At 37.7% G+C, this 24,201-nt stretch overlaps 1 protein-coding gene across 1 annotated transcript in view; it reads left to right on the top strand.

Moving 5' to 3' along the window:
- Positions 1-10,958: 10,958 nt before the first annotated feature.
- Positions 10,959-24,201, top strand: part of LOC107036644 (calponin homology domain-containing protein DDB_G0272472) — a 120,684-nt gene continuing 107,441 nt past the window's right edge. The window contains exons 1-2 of the mRNA XM_015254744.1: positions 10,959-11,180; positions 21,094-21,351. Coding sequence (XP_015110230.1) covers positions 21,307-21,351 — 45 coding nt within the window. The 5' untranslated portion in view covers positions 10,959-11,180; positions 21,094-21,306. The remainder of the gene's footprint in view (positions 11,181-21,093; positions 21,352-24,201) is intronic.

Genomic DNA, 24,201 nt, shown 5'->3' with positions numbered 1-24,201 from the left:
CTTATAAAGCCCGATATCAAGATCGCGAAGGCCATCTGAAAGTGATAACTGTGCATTCCTCAAACTTCTGTTATAGTTTGAAATCTCAGTTTTTCATTCTCACAGGCAGTTGTCTGGAATCCTGTCCACCTTCAGCTTATTTTTATCCCACTTTGCGAGATCCTTGCACCGCTGACATACCACTGGGGAGAGCAATCATGCCGTTTAGTCCTTCAGTCCGGGTTGCACTCTGTATTCCCAGCACGATTACACATTGAAATGGGGAAATACAATGGATTTCATGAGTGACGAGAGAGAGAGAGAGACGTAGATGGATGGACGCGAATGACACTACCGAATACACGAGAGCTCTCGGGCTTGAGAGTTTGATGCATTATGCAGGTGAAGTTATTAATACCTGATGAATGTCAAGGTTTTTGTTTATTCCGGAGAATAGTGCGTCGTTCCGTAAACGTGGAATTTCTGTATTTCGAGTTTTTTCTTGAGTTCTTTAAAAATTCAAGCCGTATCAGGGATTTTCAGGGGTTCAATGAGAATTATTAAACGCAGGATCGTGACTTTCTATTATGTATGTTAAATTATTGAGGAATTATGAGGTTTCACTGTAGTTTCATGCACTGCTAACAATTTTTGGCTGAAATTTTTGCAACTTCTTGGAAAATTTTATTGAGCGAGAGTTCCACTGGAATTTCAAGGAATGTTGTCATTGCAAATTCACAATTTCACGAAGGAATTGATGAAAATTGTGAATTTTTGTTCAATTATTCTATGAAAATCCATAGAGATCGAGATAATTCGAAATCGAGGGAAATATACTCTTAAATGTTTACTTAATTGAAAATTTAGTATAATTTGTTTTCAGCTGCTCAAAAGTTTTTGGAGTCCCAGTAGGTGAATTATCTATTCAATTATAAATTAAAATTTAATTGAAGTGAAATGAAATCAATTTAATTGACTGAAGTAATTTGTTTATTTCATTTCGTTGAACCTACCGCAACTAATTGCCCTCATTAACCAAGAATGTTGGTTTCGCATGCTCCCCTATCAGTCTAAAAAATTCCAGAATTTTCCTCGACCACGAAAACCTTCATTTTCGAGAAATGGATCAAGATCCTTAACAATTAAGTCCTGTGTACATCCACCCAATTTCAAAGTTCAAGCTCTCATCGTTATAAAGAAAGAGATGGTGGGAAAACCCAGGAATTTATCCAGCCCGATGCTCACCCGTGCACCACTCGGTCGAATTTTACGAGGTGGCTTCATCTCCTCAACCCAAGCTGCTCGGTTTCCTGTTAAGTCTACTCCAGTTCCCAAACAATGCCAGTAAATCCTTAAACCGCATGATAAATCCACCCCCACAAGGGCCCACCTGAAGGAAGTTGAGCTTTTTCATCGCTCTGTTTGCATCTCCTCAGCTAACGTTTTTGTTTCTCCCCACGTTTGAGATTATTACGAGGAGCTCGCTAATCAAGATTATTTCCAACAGCAAACTCGAGTTTGAAATGTTTCAGGGGGATTATCAAAAGAGTGGTGAGTAAGTAGTGCTTGTGGACGAATGAGGAAAGTGAGAGGATAAGGGAGTGGAAAAATGCTGGTGGTAAAAAAATCTGGTGAGAAAGCTCCTTGCAAGCTGCATCAGCGTGAAAAGGCTTTAGGCGCCTCATCTTCACTGCGCTCCCCCGTCTGAGCGTAGACTTGAGCCTCTGAGTGAAAGCCACCCCCAATGCTCTCTGGTAAAAGGTGTGTCGAATAGAAATTCGGTTGTTCCGATTCCATGTGGCAGGGAGTGGAAAGTAGTGCGAAATAATAGAACAAGGGGATTGGAAATTTTCTGGGAGTCGAGTCGACCTGATACTACGTGGGTTTTTCACGTTTCGCTCGTGATAAAAATGGGCGCCCTTTGATCCTTTGCGATTCTCACGATCTATTGAAGCTTCGCACTGATCAGCAGATTGATATACGATATATTTCGGATATGTCTGATCTCTCGTGATTCGAATTTTTGGGTAATTGGAAAGTTTTCCGTTCGTTTGAAGTCGATAGACTGTTAGAAATTTTTCAAAATTTGACGGGAAATGTGACATTTAATCCGATTTAGGGGAAAAATGGCTTTGAAAGGTCATGTTTTAGGGAGAATTCAAGGAAATTCATGAGTTTTCGCAACGAATTCAACGTATTCAATCACGAATATTTCATCATGAATATTTTTTATATGATTCATGAATATTTTTAATAAAATGACATGAATTTTCAATTTGTCCCTCAATTTTCCTGATTTTTTCGAGTTTTCGCGAAATAATTGGACTGAAAAATCTAGTATTTAATGATTTTCAGATCATTTGAACAGAAAATTGATGGAATACTTGATTTTTCACTGACAAGATTTCCTGAAATTTCAATGGGAATTAAACATGATAAAAAAATTAGGGATTTGAGACGGAAAATACGGATAAAAATTTTTACCAGTGTACTTGGGAATATACCTTAATTTCTCTCTGAAATGTAAAGATAAAGGAGCTCCACAAGAGGACGAGTGAAGCAGCTGCCGAAGAAGAAGATTAAACTGTAACTTCACAACCTCTTCCCAAATAAAAACGAAAAATTGAAAAATTCTTCAAGTTTTTTCATTTTTTTCACGATTTCAAATTTTGAAATGCTTCTCCATGTGTCTTCAGTGGCCACTCAATAACGTATATGTCTCGGTTGTTCCGGTTCCATATGCCAGGGAGTGGAAACTAGTGCGAAATAATAGAACAAGGGGATTGGAAATTTTTCGGGAGTCGAGTCGACCTGATACACATGAGCTTTTCACATTTCATTCGTGATAAAAGTTGATGCTCTTTGATCCTTTGTGAATCTCACGATCTATCGAAGCGTCGCACTGATCAGGGGATTGATATACGATATATTTTGGATATATCTGATCTCTCTCGTGATTCGAGTTTTTGGGTAATTGGAAAGTTTTCGATTCGTTTGAAGCTGATACCGGGGAATATATTCCATCGGAGATTGGAGTTTTTAAGCTCTTTTATTGGGGATGAGCTTTGAAAGGAGGTGAAAGGGGTTTCTCATAAGAAATTCAAACAATTCTCAGGAAAATTTTCTCAAGGGACAAATAGCGAGGAAACCTGACCTGTCTCATGGACTCCCCCAGTGGTCGTGCGAAAAAAAAAATTCCACCACTGAGAATTTCGTATTCATTTCCTCGTTTCACCCAGATATTCCCCGCGAAACTATGACGCAGAAAACTTTAAAATCCAGCTTGCGCTCTCGGGATACGTGCCATGGAGTAGAAATAAAAGTTGGCTCGTTCAACTTTTATTGGCTTGTAAGCCCTCCCGTTCTCCTTCTACCTTTATTTTTAATATTTTTATTTGTAGCATTTATTTTTGTCATTTTATCACAAGTGTTGACAACTTTTTCTTATTCCTCTGTGTCAACGTTTTCACTGGAATCAGGATTTGGTGGAGGAGAGGTGATGGAGGAGTGGAGACAAATAAGGACATGTGTGAATGTTACGTCTGAGAAAAGAATGAATACGTCGTGAAATATTGTGAGGATAGGTGACCGTTGCTTAATAGAACTACAAATTCAGACTAGGGAATTCAGGGACAGTTTCTAATTCCTCAGGTGCATAACCGAAATATGCTCTATGCTGTGTGACTGAAAATTTTTTGGAGAAAGTTTCTGGTAAAACGAAAATTAATATTCAAGCCAAGTTTTTCTCTAGTGTTGACAATATTTCCTCACTTGTCTAGATGAATATTTTCACTGGGATCACAATATGATGGAAAACGATACAAGAGAGGAGGCAAAAAAGGACATACGTGAATGTTATGTTGGAGAAAAGGATAATTAAGCTGTGAAATATTGGATGGACAGGTTGATGAACATTTTCATAGTCCGGGACAGTTTCTCCTTCCCCAAATGAATAACGAATATTTTACAGCAATATCATTACACCGGAATATGCGCTATGCTTTGTGACTGAAAATTAGTTTGAGAAAGTTTTTCATAAAAAAAAAGATTAGTATTCAAGCCAAGTTTTTCAAAAACACCTTTATCATTTCATCTCTAGTGTTGACAGCATTTGCTCACTCTTCTGCATCGATATTTTCACTGGGATCACGATGTGGTGGAGGGAAAACGATGCAAGCGAGGAGAAAAAAGGACATGTGCGAATGTTACGTCTGAGAAAAGGATAAATTGGCTGTGAAATATTGCGTGGACAGGTTGGCGACCGAAAACGTTCGATGGCATTGCCGGTGAGGGGGTGGATGACGCGGGTGGTAAGGATTATCCATCACACAAGCTGCCAGTGGCACGTGCTTCAGCGCAGTCTCGGCGCCAATGGTAAAGATGTAAACGGTCTCTCGTGTATGTGACCACTCGACGACACTCGGGTAATTGTATTTTTCCGTGACAAGACTCAATTTTTATTTTCAAGGCCAGTGTCCCCGGATTCATTAATTCTTTCACTTGAGGGGAAAGGATTTTTTAGAGTGAACAACAACGAGCCATAACTCACCCGCTGGAAGCACTTTTTTTCTCTTAAAGAAACCTTGAAATACGCGTGTGTCTAGTGATGCAATTGAATTCCTCGGAAAAAACAGATTAAAAACAATCACGTGCTCTTGACTGACGGAGGAGATCCGTCATGCGGTCAAGGAACTGTTGACACTTTTCCCCCTCGATTTCAGAGCCGAGTTCCACCGAGAGCGAAAGTAGAGTGAGGCTTGTTTACCAATGCCTCTGGGATCCTAGAACAACGGAAAGAGTTTCCAAAGAGTTTTTTTAACTTTATCCGCTTGTCAAGTAGATTTCGACAATCCGGGGCAGACAAACGCGAAGTAAGTGGGAAGTAAAAACCGTTTGACGGTTCACCGCGGTTGCTATTGATTGAAATTCTCATAGGAGAGATTTTTTTTCAATTTTTCGGGTCAAATCTCTGAAAGTTTTAACAATTTACATTTTCATTGTTACGTTCACTGTGACGGTTTTAAAAAATGACATGTTTCGTTAATTTTCGAATACTTTGATGAGGGAATCAATTGAATCTATACGTTTCCGTTCAATTATTCAGTGGAAATTGGAAAAGAATTAAAATTTTAGGTGAATATGTTCGGGAGTTTAAATTTATTTGAACATTCAGTTTATTTTAGTAACGATTTGTTTTTAACGGAAAATGAAGGGAGTTATGAAATTGTTGGCTTATTTTTACGCGAAACTATTTGAATTGCCTTGAAATTTACCTACAACTTAAAATTCTAGGGAAATTTTAACATTACGAGAGACGAATTTTTCTTCATTATTTATGAAGACAAGGCACGATAAATTTTTTACCTCAAAATAATTATTTTGAAGTGCTTGGGGCATAACTACTGAATAATCCCTACATTGAATTAATTAAAAATCGTGTTAATTTCAGTAATGGGGACTTATTTTCACTTAAAAATTTAAATAATTTGTAAAATTTCTGTCTCAATTTTACTTGAAGCTAATTCACTTGAATTTTTCACCCCAAATTTAATTCAATGTCCACTCGAGAATAACTTCCACACTGTCCCTGCAATCGCATTTTTTAAATATTACTCCATTTTATTTCCCAAATACTAGTCCATCCCCAATTCCAGTTGGAATTTTCATTGGATGTCCCTTAGCGTTCGTTTACTCGTTGTTGAGAGTACTCTTTACGACTATTAGCGCTCCCGTACCGCTGTTATACACGGGTTCTTTGTTTTTCGATGCTCGTTAATGTACCACCGAGTAGGAAGGAGGGTTTCATGGCAAGTTAAAACGAGTAGTGCATAGTGGGGCTTTCGGTATCACGGCGGGCTCTCCCTCGAGAGCTCATCGATCACCTTTACGAGAATTTTCATCGCCCGTTCGCCAAAACTACAGGGACACGGCTACCTATACACTAGGTTCTCCGGGTTTGTATCCCACGGAAAAAAGGGGAACCAGTGGAGAGACGGGGGATAGAACAGGGTTTATGTACACGGTTTATTATCGCCAGATACGGGACGTGAATTTACGAAGTTTCCATGAGTAATTTTTTTTTCACCTCAGTTCGTCCACCTTTCCGGGGGCATTTTGTTTTTCATTTATTTTTAATTTTTTTCATTCGCGGTCACACGGGATGCGTGTGATATCCGCAGTCAACAATTCCTCCGGGACGCTGCGCTTAATCGCTCTACAATTCTTTGCATTTTTTTGTTCGCTTTTCAATTTTAATGCAATTCATTTGTCAGTCGAATTAAAGTTAAATTCATCAATTGAATACTCTCGGGTGGACGTGGAGCTCCAATTGTTCACAGGGCTGCATTTCATCTCTCTTAACTGATGTGGAGTTTGAAATTGGGACGATTTACGTTTTTTGGGAGGAAATTTTACGAAAGTTTTTTCGTAAAAAGAATTTGGAAGATGAATTTGTTTTTTTTTGCTCCAGAATTAAATTAAAAGTTCTAAGTGAAATAATATCCATTGATTGAGATTTTTAACTGATTGTGAATAAAGCTCTTTAAACACTGATTAACTAACTAAATGAACTGGATAAAACTCTATTCAGGAGAGCTCTTTATACAATTATGACTACGATGTTTCAAAAATGTATTCGACGTAAATTTCTGTTTGCTCTCAGGGGATGTCTGTACCTCAGGGTATAATAAAACGCATTCTATCCATCTCTTCAACTGCTCAGGAAGTTCACAATCAGATTTTTTCGCTTATTTCTATTGCGGAGATTCATTTGCGGAGATCTCTTTATCATTCCAGAATTAATAACATTCACAAGGACTTCATAAAATCGTTACTGGATAAGTCGTCGAATACATCTTCATGAAATAGTTGCCGTTAACAAGACACCTTAATTATTACCACAATTCTTTCACTATTAACAGTGCCATTTAATTTGTCTCGTTAACAGCAATTAAATCGTTCCACCTTGCGGATCACTATGAATGCGATGTGAATGTATCACATCACAGTGTATTCTTTCCACTGCTGAAATTCACCCAGAAACTTCAAAGTAATTAATAAAACATCATTCACGAGTACTTCTTAAAAATTATCCCTGAATACGTCCTCGAGTACATCTCCATAATCAATGCATAAACCCCCGTTTTAAATTCACTCGACTGTCGACTACACCCATAAACTGGATAATTACCCAAATCCCAACTTTATCCCATTCAAACGGAGTTAAAAATTTTCGGCATTAATTTCGCCTGATGCCGCAGGAGCCCCGAGAGCGCCCGAAAAAAAGGGGAGAAAGTAAAGACGACGAGATTTAAGGGACAAATCCGCTAGGTAATACGAGTTCCTCCGAGTGGAATAAGGAACGTCGCGTAGGCGAGACGAGGTGAAAATTCGTTAAACCACGAGGTGACTCTCACCCTCAAAGAACCAAGCTCAACGATGAAGGAGTTGCAGGGTTCACTAGCGCTTACAGACGATTTCTGACTTGACTGCCACTCACACCGGGTAGAACAGTCTGCACTCACCCAGTCTCGTTTCCCCTCTAAACCTAAAACGAGAGCGAGAGAGAGAGAGCACGAAAAAAAACGTCAACCGAGAGGTTCTCGCGGTTGTGCAACGTTCAAAGGATTCACTTACACTCTCGCAAACTTTTACCTTCGAAACGTGAAAATCAACTGGAACGAGGGGATGAGAGTGCGCTGAGGCTAATTTACGAACGGATGAAGGACCCTGTGGATGCATTTCAGGGATGCCATGAGGGCTGTGTGCACCAGAAAGTGCAGCACAACGTAAATCGTAATTCGATACGACGGCTACGAGGCAGGCGAGCCCGTGTAAACGTGAGGATAAACTCTCGCTCTAAATGCGTATTCACACTGCAAGCCTATTCTGTGGTGCATATGCGCGAGCCATGGATGAAATTTTTCAACGCGGGATATCGGTGATGCTGAAAAAGAGCCCATCAGTCTCGTGGCTTAATTAATTTTTAGCCATTCCCGGGGAAATTTTTCAGCATTCATGTACCGGCTATTTTATGACGCGGGGTATGTTTCACGGGTTAGAGAAAAATTGTTTTTTTTTTGTTTTAGGGGAGTGGACAAATGGACTGTGAAATGAATTCGTCGAATGTTTCTGCCATTGGGAAAAATGGCTTGTCGAGGCTGGTAATATAATTATTCGCATTTCTCTGCTTTCGTTGGTTCGGATTTTTTTTCGTTTGTTGCTGATTAAGCGCATTTGTTAATTGTCAATCGGAAAATCATTGGGTGGGGCTTGGATTATTTATGAATGGGAAGTTTTTAGTGTGTCAGGTCATGATTTAGTGAATGTTAATTATTAAAACGTCACAGGTGAATGTGGACATTAAAGTGATGAGGAGAAATCAGTTATCGTGCAATTCCACCCCTTTTCGATGATTTTTTTTTTGTAGAGGATATAATTATTCTGTTTTTACATCAGGAGAGCATGCATCATTCGTAGATAAGGATGAGACATCCTTTTTGTGATGATTCAGATGGAACAAATGGTGAATAACTCATACATTTCGGACATTTTCTCCCCTAGGCGAAAGAGGCTAGAGTATTTTTAAGAAAATGTGAACTGCAACATTTGAAAATTCTTATCAAGTGACTGCTTCACTAAAATTTCAAAGAAGTTTGTCACTGAAAATTCACGATTTGATGAAAAAATCAATGAAAATTGAGAATGTCAGTCAAATTATTTCATAATTGTTTGCTATTGGGGAAAATGGCTGGTAATATAATTGTCACATGACAAGTCAACTCTTGTTCAACGAATTCGCCCCCTTTTCGATGATATTATTACGTCGGGAAATTGCTTTCTTATTGTGACGCGATTGCCCCCCATCTCTTGACGGAAGTTTTTTTTCTCAGTATCAAATATTTTTTCTTGTCAATTTTCGATGCATAACTTTCTTGATACAAGTGAAGACATAGTGCTCAATTTTTTTTTCTCAGCTAGTTAAAGACTTGCAGATATTGCCATTTCTATCTTTTTCCTTTCCCTCCCGATCATTGGATTCTCGAGAGATAGCAGTAGCGGTCGCATGGATATATCCGAAGAGGAGTCTAAGTCGAAATTAATAGGGTACCCTACCGAGATGCTCAATTCCTCGGCGACTGGCAGAGCATCTACTCGAGTGGAATCGAAATCACCCACTCACTGATTTCTCGTTTTCCCTCGCTTCCAAAACTTCGAAAGCGCCTTTTCTCTCCTCCTCCCGCACCACCTGAAAATCACCTTCTTTTCTCCTCCTCAAGAGGTAGTACCAATGTTTCAGAACCGTGGAATTAGAATTTTGATTACGGAAGAAGTGGGTACGTTTAGATAATTCAGAAGGCAGTTTGAAAATGGCACGTAGCACACTGGTGAATATATAGAGCGATAGGAATATCGATGCCCCGAGGGAATGAGATCTCCCAAGCCTTCTTCACGCCAGGGAGATTTATATCGAGTACGTTGCAACCCAGCGAAATGGTAAAACGTACCGAATTTTTGATCATATGTGATTTTTCACAGGTGGAATTTCATCGTGAATACACCAGCTTTTCCGGGCGATGTTCTTCATAAATTATTGAATTTTTCACGTATGCTACGACTTGCTTAAAAACATATTCCCATATCTCCGCGGGAGATGAAACAAAACGTCATCGGGATTTCATGATAACGCAGTTATAATTCATTCAATTTATTCAATAATGGAATTCGTATTGAGAATAGTTGAATAAATTTGCTGATGAAGAAATCCATTTTCACATGAGAAAGGTGAAGGAGAGATGCATTGATAAAACAGCCGGAAATGAATTTTAAATGTTGGGAATTTTCATTCAGTTTGAAATGAAAATTGACGTTTTATAGAATATTCAAGAAATTGATTAAATGATTCTTCGATAACGTCATACTTAGAATGTTGATGGGAATTAATCGTTAGAACTTTAATTTTTTTTCTGGAAATATCAAGAGTAGTTTTGTAATATTATGGATTTTTTTTCGGTAAAATTCATTTCTTCCTGGAAAAACTTGAATTTTATGGATATTCTAGTATTTATTTCTAGAGGAGTGACATTTCGTTCGATTTAGAAAAGAAAAACTCATGAAATTTCAGGTTTGAGGTGTAATTCAAGTGAATTCAAATAATTTCAAGTCGATTTACGTAAAATATGATGAAAAAATTGACAACGTACTTGAATGTTCAATTACAATTTTTTTTTGTTAAAAAAATATTCAAAATTGAATTGAACAATTTCAATTGAATTCAAAATATGCCATTTTGACAAAATGTCATAACAATTCCCTGATAACCCGATCATAGTTCACCCAATTAATTCAATAATTTACATTGAGAATATTCGAATAAATCAGCAGTGCGAAACCCTCCCGCCGAGTGTCTGACATTCCCACCTCTCAATTCGAAAATTTCCCGGACTTTTATCGTCATTTATATAGAGTTGTTTTCAAACGAGTCCACATCACGGTTTAATCAACCAGAAAAAGAGTATCCAAGCAGGGGGCGTACAGTAGGAATTTATCGAGTCCCACTGGAATGTGGATAAAGGCCGGAATCAAGGTCGCCGATCGGTCCCACCGGGTGCGACAGAGACCGTCGCATCAAGAAAAAAGGGTGCTGACTGCACCGCATCAAATGCCTCTCAGTTTTTATTCAAACATTCTCACATCTCACTCTCACATCTTGCCGTCAACTACCATCAGCAATGTCGTGGCATTAGCATTCACATCCACCCTCTTCATCACTAAATTCAAGACATTATGAATGTCTACTGCATTGGTGATCGTCCGTTATGGAGATCTAAACGTGGAATTTGGTCAATGATCGACCTGGAATCGAAAGCCCGCAAGAGCCGGTGCGCCTGCCAGCTATAGGCTCCACACGCTCTCGTCGTTGGCTGCTGTCTCGACCAGCTGGTCGCCACTTGGGCTGGCTCAGTCGCTTCGCGCGCTTCGCCAAGGAAGGTGGCCTCACACCGCATCTCTCCCAGTGCTCTTCGTGCGTGTCGATCAAATTCAACAACAACAACACAAAATTCTTATGAAAATTTTTTCCACCCCATTCGCTTTCCGATTTTCAACTCTTCTCATTGCAGACAATTTCTCTCTTTATGGTTAAACAATTGATTTAGTTTTCAAGTGGTGCAAAGTTTTTACCGGAGCTGAAAAAAATAACGGTGAGTTTTCAATGAAGATTTAAAAAGAATCGGCATTTTTTTTTTGAGTTCCTTTTTGCGCTGCCTTTGGGACGGAAGTTTAAACCGACTTTGGGGGAGTTTTCGAAGTTTTAGTATCTTGTGACAAAGTGCAGTATAAGTACAGGATGAATGTAATGCCTGAAGGGGTTGATACCAGCCCAGTGTGATGCTCCTCCCTCTCCGTATTATTTCACTCTACACCAGAGAGTTGACGATGCATTTCAAAAGTTTCTAGGGTTATTGTTGGTGCGCGGTTTGACCCCACTTTCGCCGCATGTTTCACTAATTGGCGTACACTCACCCCCGTCAATGTCGTCGGTGGTTGGTGTACCACAAAGTTAAATTAATTGACATGAAAACAGGGGGAAAATTTGTTGAAAGTATTAACTTATTAATTCAAAGTGTTTCGCTTTGAGGTGGGCAAGAAAATACAAAGTGGTGGTACGTACCATCGGTCCAGAAAGTTGAACTACCTCGACATAAAGTATTGGTACTCGGTGGTGTACGGTAACTGGTCGGAGTGGAGAGTAAAAAAATATTACTCGAGCTTACTCGACTCTCTATAATTAAAGTAGTCGTACCGACGGTGGTTATATTGGTGAGGAGAGTCTTGTTATACAGGGAGTTGATGTATGGGGTTTATTCGAGATTAAATTAATTTTTTTATCGTTTTAATTATGCGATGTCAGCGGAGGCAGCTGCATTGGTGGAGAAAATGTTGGCGAAGCGTGCACGCTGAGATGCAGTGCTTCAAAGGGGTTTAGTTGCTAGAATTTTGTGGAATAAAAATTAGGTGTTGGAAATTGCAAGATTTTTTACTTGAAATTTGAAGAATAATTTTCTCTCGGTGCCAAATTTTATGGAGTTAAATCCAGTTTATTGGTGAAAAACTGGAATTTTGTGGGCATGGAAATCTGTATTAATCTTGGTGAATAAACGATGATGAAATGTCGCATAAACATCTCTCGGTTGTTTCGTAACGTTTTTTATCGTTTTAATTATCCGATGTCGGCGGAGACAGCTGCATTGGTGGAGAAAATGTTGGCGAAGGGATGCACTTTGAAAGGCATTGCAATCAAAGGAGTTTAGTTGCTAGAATTTTTTAGGAATAGAAATTAGTTGTTGAAAATTTCAAGATTTTTCACTTGAAATTGGAAGAATAACTTTTTTTAGTGCCAAATTTTATGGAATGAAATCCCTTTAATTGTTGAAAAAAATGGAATTTTGTGGGAATGGAATTCTATATTAATTTTGTGAAATGCACAATAATGAATTTACAGTTTTCATTAATTTCATAGTATTATTATGAATTTTCAATGATAAAATTCTTAAAAATTTCTGTGTAACGATCACTTGACAAAAATATTTTTAAATTTCAAGCGCATTCATCACTATCAATTGAGCCGTACATTTCCCATTAAAAAAAGTTACAATTTCATTACTTCTTTCCACTGTTATCTAAATAGTGAATTCTCACTTGAGAAAATCCTTGACAATTCAGTGGAACAGTCACAAGACAAAAATTTCACCGATACTCTGCGCTAGACAAGCATTCCCCCAGCAGGAGAAAACCGACTAAAACAATCGACCGAAGCTCCCGGACTTAGAAACAACGAGTATCCCAAACAAAGTGAATTTCCGCGTTTGTGGGTCTTTTGGCGATTAGATACATTTGTCATTGGATTTGAGTTTGCAACACACAGGGTGGGGGAGGGAGTGTATAGAGTGTTGTGTAGAGTGGCTCGTGCCCGTTGCACGATTCACTCATCATTCCCGTGAAACCGAAGCGACCGTGATAAACGGACACACCGGAAGGGACACCGTAATTTCATTCCTCTAACCCGATCTTCGCGTTCTATCCACGCCTACAGTGAACACCCCCCAGTGCCTCGCTCTCTCTCGTCCCTCTGGTTCTTCTCCTCATTCAGAATACGATTCGTACACCGTGCGATACAATTCCACCGCGCATATTCCCCTTGTTCGCAATCGTGTTTGCACGGTGATCGGTCGGGCGTTTATGTATTTCGCATCGACAATACCTCGGGAACTTTTGTTTTCCGTCGGTCTCATCGCACCTACGTGGTCTGATCCAGAATTACTGTATCCACTTGGATGATTTTAACGCGGGCGCTCGGCGAATACGATCATCTCCGTGGACAATAATTCTCGAGGGAACTTCTTACGGTCTTTGCCGTGATTAATCGCGGGTCAGCAGAGGTCAGTGAATGTCCTTGGGAATTATAATGGAGTTCTGTATTAATTTCGCGGAGAGGATGGAATTGAAGGACTGATTTATTCATAACACGGTTTGTTGAGGCTATTTAAAGACACCGGGATTTTTTTAGCTGAAATTGTTATTAATATTTGTTAATTAAAGTTGCCTGTTGCAGTGATAGAAATATGAAATATGGATTTCGTAGAATTGGTAGTAGAAAAATCAGAGGTTCTCTGATCAATTGATGATGAAAGATGGTGATAAAAATTTTAGAGTTATCAAGTGTAACGGAAAAAGCCATTCAATTTTTTATAATTGATTTTGAAGTACATAAGACGCTGTAAATTTGATTCTCGATTTAAAACCGTTAGGAATCATTTTTTCAATCTAAAAAATGTTATAAGGTGTATTTTACGAGGCTGATTTATAAAATGAATGAAAAATAGACATTTTTGGATATCATTACCTTTTTTATTGATAATTTAAAAACATTCAATTTTTGACTTTTAGAAACTTTTCGAATGTCTGAACAACGTTGCTTATTTATTCATAAGAAGGGATTGAAGGGATAACAAAATGTAATTTCTTGCAGAATGAATTTTTTCTCACGCGATTCAATGGAAAAATTTGTATCATTGATAATAAACAAATTACTAGTTAACGCAATAACAATTTCAGTCACTTATAAGTAATAATATCTTCACGGTTCGCGCCTTCGTTAAATAGCCTGCGTATTAACTGCCAACCAATGAACCTTGGAAAGTTCAATAGAATTTCTGAGTTAACAACAATAACAACTTTCTACCAGACTATAAAATAGAGAATTTTTTTTTTTTATTTCTTCATATTTTGAATTTTAACAAAAATCGATCTCACACCAAGAACTGAACTTTTCCAGGGTTTAAAAAGTTTGAAAGTTGATTATTTATTTATAAAAAGCGACTATTAAAAAACTCGAATTTATTACAAAATGTAAATTCAATTCAATTCAGAAAGTGATTGAAGTCAAATGTAAAATAAATTCGATTCAATGGAAAAATTACCCAATCCATATAAAAACAAATCACAAGTTGGTGCAATAAAAATTTCAGTGCCTGTTAAATAATAATTTCCTCACGGTTCGCGCCTTCGTTGAAAACCTTACGTATTAACTATCAATAAACGAACCTTGGAAAGTTCAATAGAATTCCTGAGTTAATTGCAATGGGGCCCTTCGATCGGAGTACGAAATAGACTGAATATTTCCCGTCTTCCTTCAATTTCTCGTTCCAATATCTGCTTTCACTCGGGTCATGTAACTCCACAGTTACTATACCAGCGCAAGAATCGAATGAATATAATCATCTCCACGGATGTTAATTGCCATCCAACCTCGCCCCATTCTTCCTCCCGTGATTAATTGCGGGCCAGTGCAGGGCAATGAACGTCCTTGGCAATTAAAAAGAAATTCCGCATTAATTTCGTGAAACAAACGCTGATAAAACGTCGCCAAAACATGTCTCGAATGTTTCGCATCTCCATCTCGATTTCTCGCCTTAATATCTGCTCTTACGTGGGTCATGCAGCTCCATAGTTACCCAGGGTTCCAGTTGCACGACTGCACTTTATAATAGGAAACCCTCGAGTAATATATCTTGTTGTATCTACAGGTGTACACTGTGTGCATGGGTCAGCGTATATACGAGTTGAGCGCGTCTGCAGGGATTATCAGGGTAACTCTCCGTTCCCGTTAACCAAGAGTGTGCACAACTCGGGAGAGGCTAGGACGACATTCCTGGGCCTCGAGCCTCGATTTGAATGTAACACGCCCTGTGTATACTTTATAATACACGTTGTGGTCGTAATTGCTGATGATTATTGAGCAACGGTACACTGTTCAAAATTTTTGTTTGATTTTCCCGATGAGAAATGACTAGAATTCAAGCCGGCTTATTGAATTTTTAAGAGCGATACTCCTGAGCTAACAGTTAAGCTCACTCAAGTTATTTACGACTTTTTTTTATTATTTTTTGGTTTGCTCAATTGAAATTCAAGACAGCAATTCGTTTTGGGTTTTGTATTATATATTGGATTGTATATTTGATATTTTTATAAGTGATTTCATTTTTTATGTTTGTTTCTATTATTTCGAGGTCTCTGCTTGTTACATTTTTTGAAATTTATTCATTTGAATGACAGTTCAATTTTTAATTGAAATGTTTGTGTGAGATCTAGTTTGACTTGATCAGAATTTATGTACCGTATTAGGTAATGATTGAGGTTTATTGCCAAATCTCATGTTCATTTATGAAAAAAATATTCATTATGAAACAAAATGACCAACGAAATGTTGGAAAAACGAGGAACCCAAGAAAAAAAAGTATCAGAGATGAAGGAAGTGAGAGCCAACAACAAATTCTCATGTCCATTCATTAAAAAAATATTCACCATGAAACAAAATTACCAAACGATGAAAATTGATATTCACCATTTCCCAACGGTGCGTCTCAGTTAAGACCACCTATTCATTTCTATCTCCACCTGAGAAACCAAAAATAAGGGTGAAAAATGCGAGATGACCACCCGATATCAATAACCCTGACATTAGGCATAAGAATCCCCACCAGTCCCCAAAAAACCTAAAACAACGGACCCGAGTTACTCCGACAAAGAATGACCAAAAAGGGGTGACGTTTGCCAAGAGAAATGTTGAAAAAACGAGAACCCCAAGAAAAAAGTATCAAAGATAGAGGAAGTGAGAGCCAACGGGAGTTTTCATCGTTCAACCCGGCAAATTCGTTCCACATTCTTGCCACAGTGCCTTTCCCACTGGCTCCCTCTCTCTCTCTCCCCGAGTTTAACTTTTGCGCAAAAGTTAATCGCCCGCTTTGTGCCCACTCCATCATTTATATATTGTTTTATACTCTTTCGTACTCTGTATCGGTACGTCTCCAATCGCTGGATCGATGCGGCTCCCTAAACGCTTCATTTTGCGCAACCGATAATTTTGCAGTTGAAATGCCCAGTGTTTCCCCCGTTCTTTCCTCCTTTTTCGCTGTATCGCAATAGGACTGGGTGCCTTTTACCACCCATCGATGATCGTAAAACTTGCACAGTCTATCCGTGGGTCCCTGAAGTCAACAGACCGGTTCTTACCGCGAATCATTGTCTCATGTCATTTATCGTTATAGTGATATAGCTACAAGTATACCAGTTCTAAACTTTTTTATCTCAATTTTTTTTCCCGCCACCGACTGTGGGCAGCATATCGCCAGAATTACTGTGCTCGAGTTACTCGTAATGGAGGATTGAAAAATTCATGTTTAGTTTTGTGATTATGATTTTTCATTCAGAATTTCAATGCTGTATTGTACGCGGAAACAAACCCCTGGGTGATGAATTTATTCGGGCGGGTCAAATATGTAGATTAAATGTAATTGGTAGTTTCATTAATGCGGAACAGACTTTTTTCCCATGTGTTATGCAATCGATGGAAATCTGTCGGGAAATTAATTAGTGATGAAATTTTACATCGGTTCATTCTAGTGTTCATCGTTTAAATTCAATAATAATTGCAGAGAATTTAAAAATGACGATAAATTTTTACGGGGATAAGTGATCCTCTTAATTTTATTGGTAATAGCCCGATTAATTTATTCATCGTGGAGCAAAAAGGGGGATTTTCAGAAATTGTGTGAATTTTCAATCCAAACGAATGTTCGAAGCAGCGTTTCACTGCAATCACCCAGAGTTTTTTATTTATTAAGAAAACGAGAATATATTGCTCAGAATTTTTCAGATTGTGAATTTTCAGCAAAAAAATGTTTATTTCAAGTGTAATTGGTGGTTTCACTGATGTGGAACAGATATTTTTTTCGATGGATTTTTACATCTATTAATTTACGTATTTATCGTTTTTAATTAAATAATGATTGCACAGAATTTAAAAAAGGCAATAACATTTTACAGAAGATAAACGATCATTTTACTTTTATTGGCAATATCCTGAGATTATTCATTATGCAGCGGGAAGACGAGAATTCCGCACATTGCTTGAAGTTTCAATCAAAACATAAATGTTCAGTACAAAATTATGCTGAGTCCTTAATTTATTGAAAAACTGAGAATATATTGCCCGAATTTTTAATATATCTATTTATTTTTAGGGAATAATTGAACTGAAATTTATCAAATTGTGAAGTTTCAACAAAAAATGTTATTTCAAGCGTAATTAGTGGTTTCATTAATGCGGAATAAACATCTTTTTCAATTCTGCGTAATCGAAAAATTTTCCTATTTTTACTATCAATATCTCACAAACGAAAAATCCCACAATTGAACTGGGATTCACAGTTTTCACTGATTTCCTGAAATTTCGTTAAATTGAATGCGTTTTATGGATTGACTCGATGAAAGCAGACGCCAGATAACTCTCGATTGCCTATTAAATTACCCCAATACGTTGGATGGCAACTGAATTCTTCCGCATTTTCTCTGTACATAGGCCCCATTTCATCATCCTCCCCTTCGATTTCTATCTGAAGAGCTAAACAAAGAACCAAACTGGCTCGCAGACGCCTTATGGCGCACTCGAGGGTTCGGCACGTGCTCGTTATATGCGAGTCCTGCTGCGACTTTTCGCCTTCCGTGTTGCTTATCTCGTTGAGCGTAGCGGACGATAAAAGGAGGGTAATGCAAGAGTCGTGTAGTTTCCAAGTGTAGGAGTGGGCGCAGAATAGGTGACATCTTGAAATCTTCCTTGAATTTTTTACCTTCCTCCCTTGCCCCCTGTTTCGCTGAAAAACCGATGAGTCAGGACTCCGCACAATCAGAAAATTCAATTACGAGTTAAAAAATTCAGGAAGCGTTTTTCATTGAACGAAAATTCCCGTCCAACGCAAATAGTTGCGTTACCAGTTGAGTTTCCCAGATGAAAGTAACATAAAGAGTTTCGGTTGAAAGTAAAACTTGTATCACGAGACAGTTGACATCCCCTTAAGATCTATATATGTCGTTTGCTGTGTGGAATCACTCGCTGGCTCGATGTCTCGGTCAAGCGCTGTGCTACAGCTTTTTTAGCGGGGGGAAAAAAGGTCTCACCCAACATATTGAACATTCTTCACGAGTTGTTTTCCCGCTGGCTAATCGAGTTCCTCTCATGGCATGCGGTGATGGGATCGAGGGGCAGGGGGAATCCCCTTGTACAATTTCCCAGAGGTTTTTTTTTAAGGCTCGCACAGTGAGTGTCCTCTGTGAGTGAATTCACTTGACTTTCACAATTTCACGATTTCAAATGGCTTCTGACTGTTCTTTGGAGAACATGATGTGTTAGTTGATAATACATGAAATTTTAGTTGACTTTTGGGTAATGTTGAAAATTTTGAGATCGAATTTCCGATAGAATTTTTAGAATTTGTTGTCAAGTGACTGTTCCATTGAAATTTCAGGGAATTGCCTTATTGAAAATTCAGTTTTCAGGTCGATTACTGCCTCAAAATTAATAGAAATGTGAGAAATTCGGAAGAATTTTGATTTCCATTGCATCTTCGGCGAAATTTGATTTTTTCTTCCTCCTGGGAATTATTTCAATGTCGCTTCTATGAAAATTACTGCTGAACTGATTATGAAATTACAATTTTGCTCTAAAAGTGAATTGGAATATTAGGCTTTCGATTGCAAACCCGTTGACCCTAGGGTTCTGTATATTTGGCAATGATATTATTATTTAAACTCTAGAGATCTAAATTCGATTTTTTATTCGGAATTATTGGAAAACATTCTATAAACCTGAAAACATTATAACTTGGAGAGTCTACTTTTGATGAAGTAATTGTAAAAGTTAAATTCTTCTAAATTGACTTTTACAATTAAGTTTTGTATAAGTAATCAATTTTCCGCCCTAAAAATAATGTTTTTGAAGACATCACCATTTAAATTTCATCAGAATTTCACCAGGAATTGATTTACTGCGAAAAAAAGGTTTTCCAAACGTTTAAACAATTTTAATGATGAAGATTCCTGACAAGAAAATGATGAAATAAAAATTAGCAAAATGTGATTTCAGTGATGCTGAAAATTCACGATTTTTTCAACATTTTCTGGGCGAATTTAACAAATTTAATGATTAAAAATATCAAGGAAAAATATCAGAATATCCTCAAGATAAGAGGGTCCCCTTACAAAATTTCCCCGTGATTTTTCAAAGCCATCACAGCGAGTGTCCTCGACTCGTGGATCCACTTGACTTTCACAATTTCACGATTTCGAATGGCTTCTGATAGTCCGCGAGAGAGCATTCCCAGTGTTTACCAGGTATTTTTCATCCATCCCGAGGTATTATCTTCGTCCCACTCCAATGGTGTCGCCAGATGATACGCCACTTCTTCAGTATTTTTTTCCTCGTCTATTAGACACTGTGCGCACACTGGGTGTCCTTCAGGAATGAAAGTACCCCGGTAAACGTGACCTCACGTTGCACTGTCGTGAGTAATGCGCGAGAGAGTCACTCTGGAATAGGATCGAAGCGGTTTATGCCCTGTACACCTCGTTCCTTGCATCAACGGGTTTTCCACCGGAAGAATTCTCACATCCATCATTCGAGTATTTTAATTTTATTTATTGAGGTTGGATCGCTACAAATTACAGTGTCATATCTAAATACCGTGAATTTATCGGCAATTCAAGTGCTTTGATTTGTTATTTTATCACAAAAATGGTGAAACAAATGTTTGATTTGCATTCGATGCACAATTTCAAAGGAATTTCATAATTGAAAATTTATAATTATATAAAAAAATTAAGCAAAACAGTAAATTTCAGTTCAGGTATTCCATAAAATTTATAAATGATGGAAAATTCACAGATTAATAGATTTCCGAATGCCCAATTAATTGGAAATTCGGCGTCATTAGTATACATAAAAAAATATTAATATTTATTAATATTTATTGAAAAATCAAGTAATTTGGGGATTTCTCGTGTTCTTGTTGCTCAACAATTTAACATTCCCTTGAACTTTCAGTGGAATTGAAAGTTTAATTTTTCTCCCCAATCGAATTCAATATCGCTCTTCTGAAAAGTACTATTTACTATTCATGAAACTTCGATTATTTTTCTAATGATGTACGCGGTTTATGTCTTTGTTCACCTCACTCCTCGCATCAACTGGTTTTCTACCGGAAGAATTCTCACATCAGTCATTCAAGCATAGTAATTTTATTTATTGAGGTGGGATCGCCACAAATCACAGTGTCACAACTCCACACCGTAAATTCGTCGGCAAATCGAGGGGTTTGATGTGTTATTTGACAACAAAAAAGTTGGAATTAATGCTTGATTTGCATTGAATGCACCGTGTAGGTGTTTTCCAATGCAAGATATTAAATTCTTGTTTATCATTCAGAGAATTCGTATCCTGGATCATAAAAAGTATTGAAATATTGTGGAGACCCGAAGCTAATCGAATTCCGCAAATCGTCAGAATTTTTTACCGAGGGCGATTGAAATCGAATTAATCAGGTCTAAAAATAACAATTGCGTCATCAATACCTCATGTTATTAGCAATAACATTAAATTGTTATCGCAATGAGAAAATATCCACGTGTAATTATCAGTTTCACAATACGCTAAACATTTAAAATACACAATGGGAACACTTGACCGTAAAAATAATGAAATGTTGATGTTTTCTGTTGTAGATTCAGTAACTCGGCTTGAAGCCTCGTGGCACACTATTCCCCGGCTAGGGCTGCGATCGGGAAAGTGGCTGGGAGCACGTGAAACCCGGTTCACAAAGCCGGGTATAGAAAATATGCGCATCTTGTGAGATCGGTTTTGGCATTTCTGGATTATTTATTGGATCGCTGTAGGTATTTTAGTGTTTACAAGTGAATTATTGAGGAGTGAGAGACATGGAGACCGAGGAGCTGACACGGCTCGTCGATGGAATATACAAGGTCAGTTTAATGTTTTGTTTTATCATGAAAATAAAGTTCTGTCGAAATTACTTAATGACTTCTAATAATTGGGAGAAGAACTGCCTTCAGAAAAATCTTCATCGTAACTTTTGTAAAAATTACAGTAATATAAATCACAATGTAGTAATAATATGAATGAGTGAATAAATCTAATGAATAATAGTATAATAATATCAAGAAAAAATAATGCTGTAATTTTTATAAAATAACTATCATTTTTTCTAGAATGGAGATGTCATTTCCAATTGGTATTTTTCCCTCGATTGAATGGCGGTGTTTACGACCCATTAACACGTTAATAAAATCAATCGATACGTTCTCACGCATCGGTTATCTGTGTAAATTTCTATTAAAATTTACGAATAAATCGCAATAATAATTGTATAATGCATTAATAAATGCATTAATAAATATTAATACATAAACAAATTTAAAGAATAATAGTATAATAGTATCAAAATATAACAAATATGGCGATACAGAAATTTCTACAAGAATTATTCAATTTTTTTTAGAATTGAGATGTCATTTTCACGTGGTATTTTTATCCTTCGATTGAATGGCGCTGTTAAATACCCATTAACTCATTGACAAAATTAATTGACTAGTTCTTAAGCATTCTGACGCCACCAGGAAGTGAAATAATCAATGCCCCGAGAGTAGACCCTAGCAATTACATAATCCCTCATAACTCGGAGTATAAATATCATCTCGAGGTGATTCACACGCGATCATCCTCGTTGGCAACTTCTTCAAGGATGTGGCTCTGTTTACCTGCAATTATTTTCGCATTATCGAATGAGAGAGGGAAAAATAATGGTCAGACATTTCAATCTGACTATTATGAATTTATGACATTAAAGAAGAATTTATTTCTTTCTCAAGAGAGTAGTTTTTTTTTATTTCAATGGACGAGTCACTACGATTTCGAAATCGAAACTAAATGTCCTAAAAATAGAGTCATTGTCACTTTCAGAATTCACGAGGTCAGCGGCATAATTTTGCTCTCAATGGAATTTGACATCAATTTTTTACTAGAACTCAGATTCAAATTCCTGAAAGACAAATATTCATACAATCTGAGGGGATAAGACTCAGAAAATTTCAATTGAACATGAATATTCAGCGCCAAAATCAGTGAAGTTTCTAATTAATTCAAACTTCCAGAACACATACACATGAATCGTTCTGGTTTTCCCCCATTTTCACCGAACAATTGAAGTGAAAAGTCCAATCTCCATAGAATCAGAGAGAATCAATTAAATTCATCATTTTAACGACGAGATTTCCTGCAATTTTGGGGTAAATATCACTTGTTGAAAACAGTATCAACTATTTCTGTCAAGCGACTGGTCCCCTCTATATCTGAGAGAAAAAATTCTGAAATTTCGGATGGTAATAACGGACATTTGTTTGTCCGACTAAATTTGATTGGCAGAATTAAACACTGACAGAAAAATCTGAAGTTCGATTTACAATAAGAAAATAGTTGAGGCATTTTGGTGAACGATACGATTTTTTTTTGTATGCGGCACATAACATTATATTAACTTCACAAGCGTAATTTTTGCAAATCAAAATGCAGTTAAACTAACCAAAGTTCAGAAGTAACCACGACAAATCTATCGTGTGGAGAACTATAAAATAGTTGCAATGACTACATTCCATTGTAGTAATTACTTCTCCGGCCATAGTAACCGTAACCCATGAAAAATTGTTGAGGACTTTTTGACTATAATTCGATGGTGATGGAATATAGTCAGAAGAATTATATTTTTCTCTCAGTGTATTGTTCTCACTGCAGTGGACGACAAAGACTCAAAGGCGAGTCAGAAGCCATTCTAAAAATAGATTAATTGTCACCCCCAGAATGCGCGAGATCAGTGACAAAAATTTCCACTCGACTATAACCCGATTCCCGAAACAATGTTCAGGAGTATCCACCCCCCAGGCTAATCCCGATAATTCGCCGTTCAGTGGTATAATGAAACTCACAACTGAGTTTTGATATGCCCCCGAGTAATCCACCACCGTCGCAGGCATAAATTATAGGCGACGTGAATTCTCGCGGTATATACACGCACATTTCCGAAACACCGTGGCAAAACAACGAGCCTCCCAGTCTCATGCCCAGATTCACGTGTAACACTGTTTCTCGGTGAAATTTCTCGATAATTAGGTGTCGCCTAGGAGAATTAGGGAAGGAGTGGTGATAACACGTGAGGGGGAGATGATCACGAGTATACAGGATAATCTTATTACTCTAGCAGTGTTCACCTTTAAAATTTTGCATTGCATCAGTGGCTGTAGCGGAAGCTGAGCCGCCAGCCCTCACCGACAGACAGGGGGTGCTCTCTCACTCTCCTCATCCCTCGGCAAAATCTGCGCTCTTACTGCTGTCTCTCTCGCCCTGAGTAATTCACCCGAGAGCTAACGACACTTTCTCGTTTCCTCGACGTTAATACTACGGTCGACTAATTCGTCCTTCGTCTGGTACTGTCGCATCGTTTTATTATCATGTCCGTTTTCAACCCGTGTTACAACAAAACATGCAATCATCACTGATGGATTATCCGTTTAGTCCTGAAACTGAGGAAAAAAGTCGTTACAAAAGTAATTCTGTCGAATAAGTGGGAAATGAGAATGCAAATGAGAATTGAACTGATGCATTTGTCAGGGAGAGTTTAATGGGATTGTTCTTTTTGTTTTTTATGAATGGAAATGTATACAAAAAATTTTTCACAGTCTGGTAAACACTTGTGATGTTGTGATATTCTTCACCAACTGCATCCCTTGGGAAGTCTCTCGGAAATATTATCAAATGAGGAA

Source organism: Diachasma alloeum, unplaced genomic scaffold (assembly GCF_001412515.2).
Source record: "Diachasma alloeum isolate Michigan unplaced genomic scaffold, Dall2.0 Dall_scaffold_00176, whole genome shotgun sequence".
Taxonomy (NCBI): domain Eukaryota; kingdom Metazoa; phylum Arthropoda; class Insecta; order Hymenoptera; family Braconidae; genus Diachasma; species Diachasma alloeum.
This window is presented reverse-complemented; position numbering and strand designations above follow the sequence as displayed.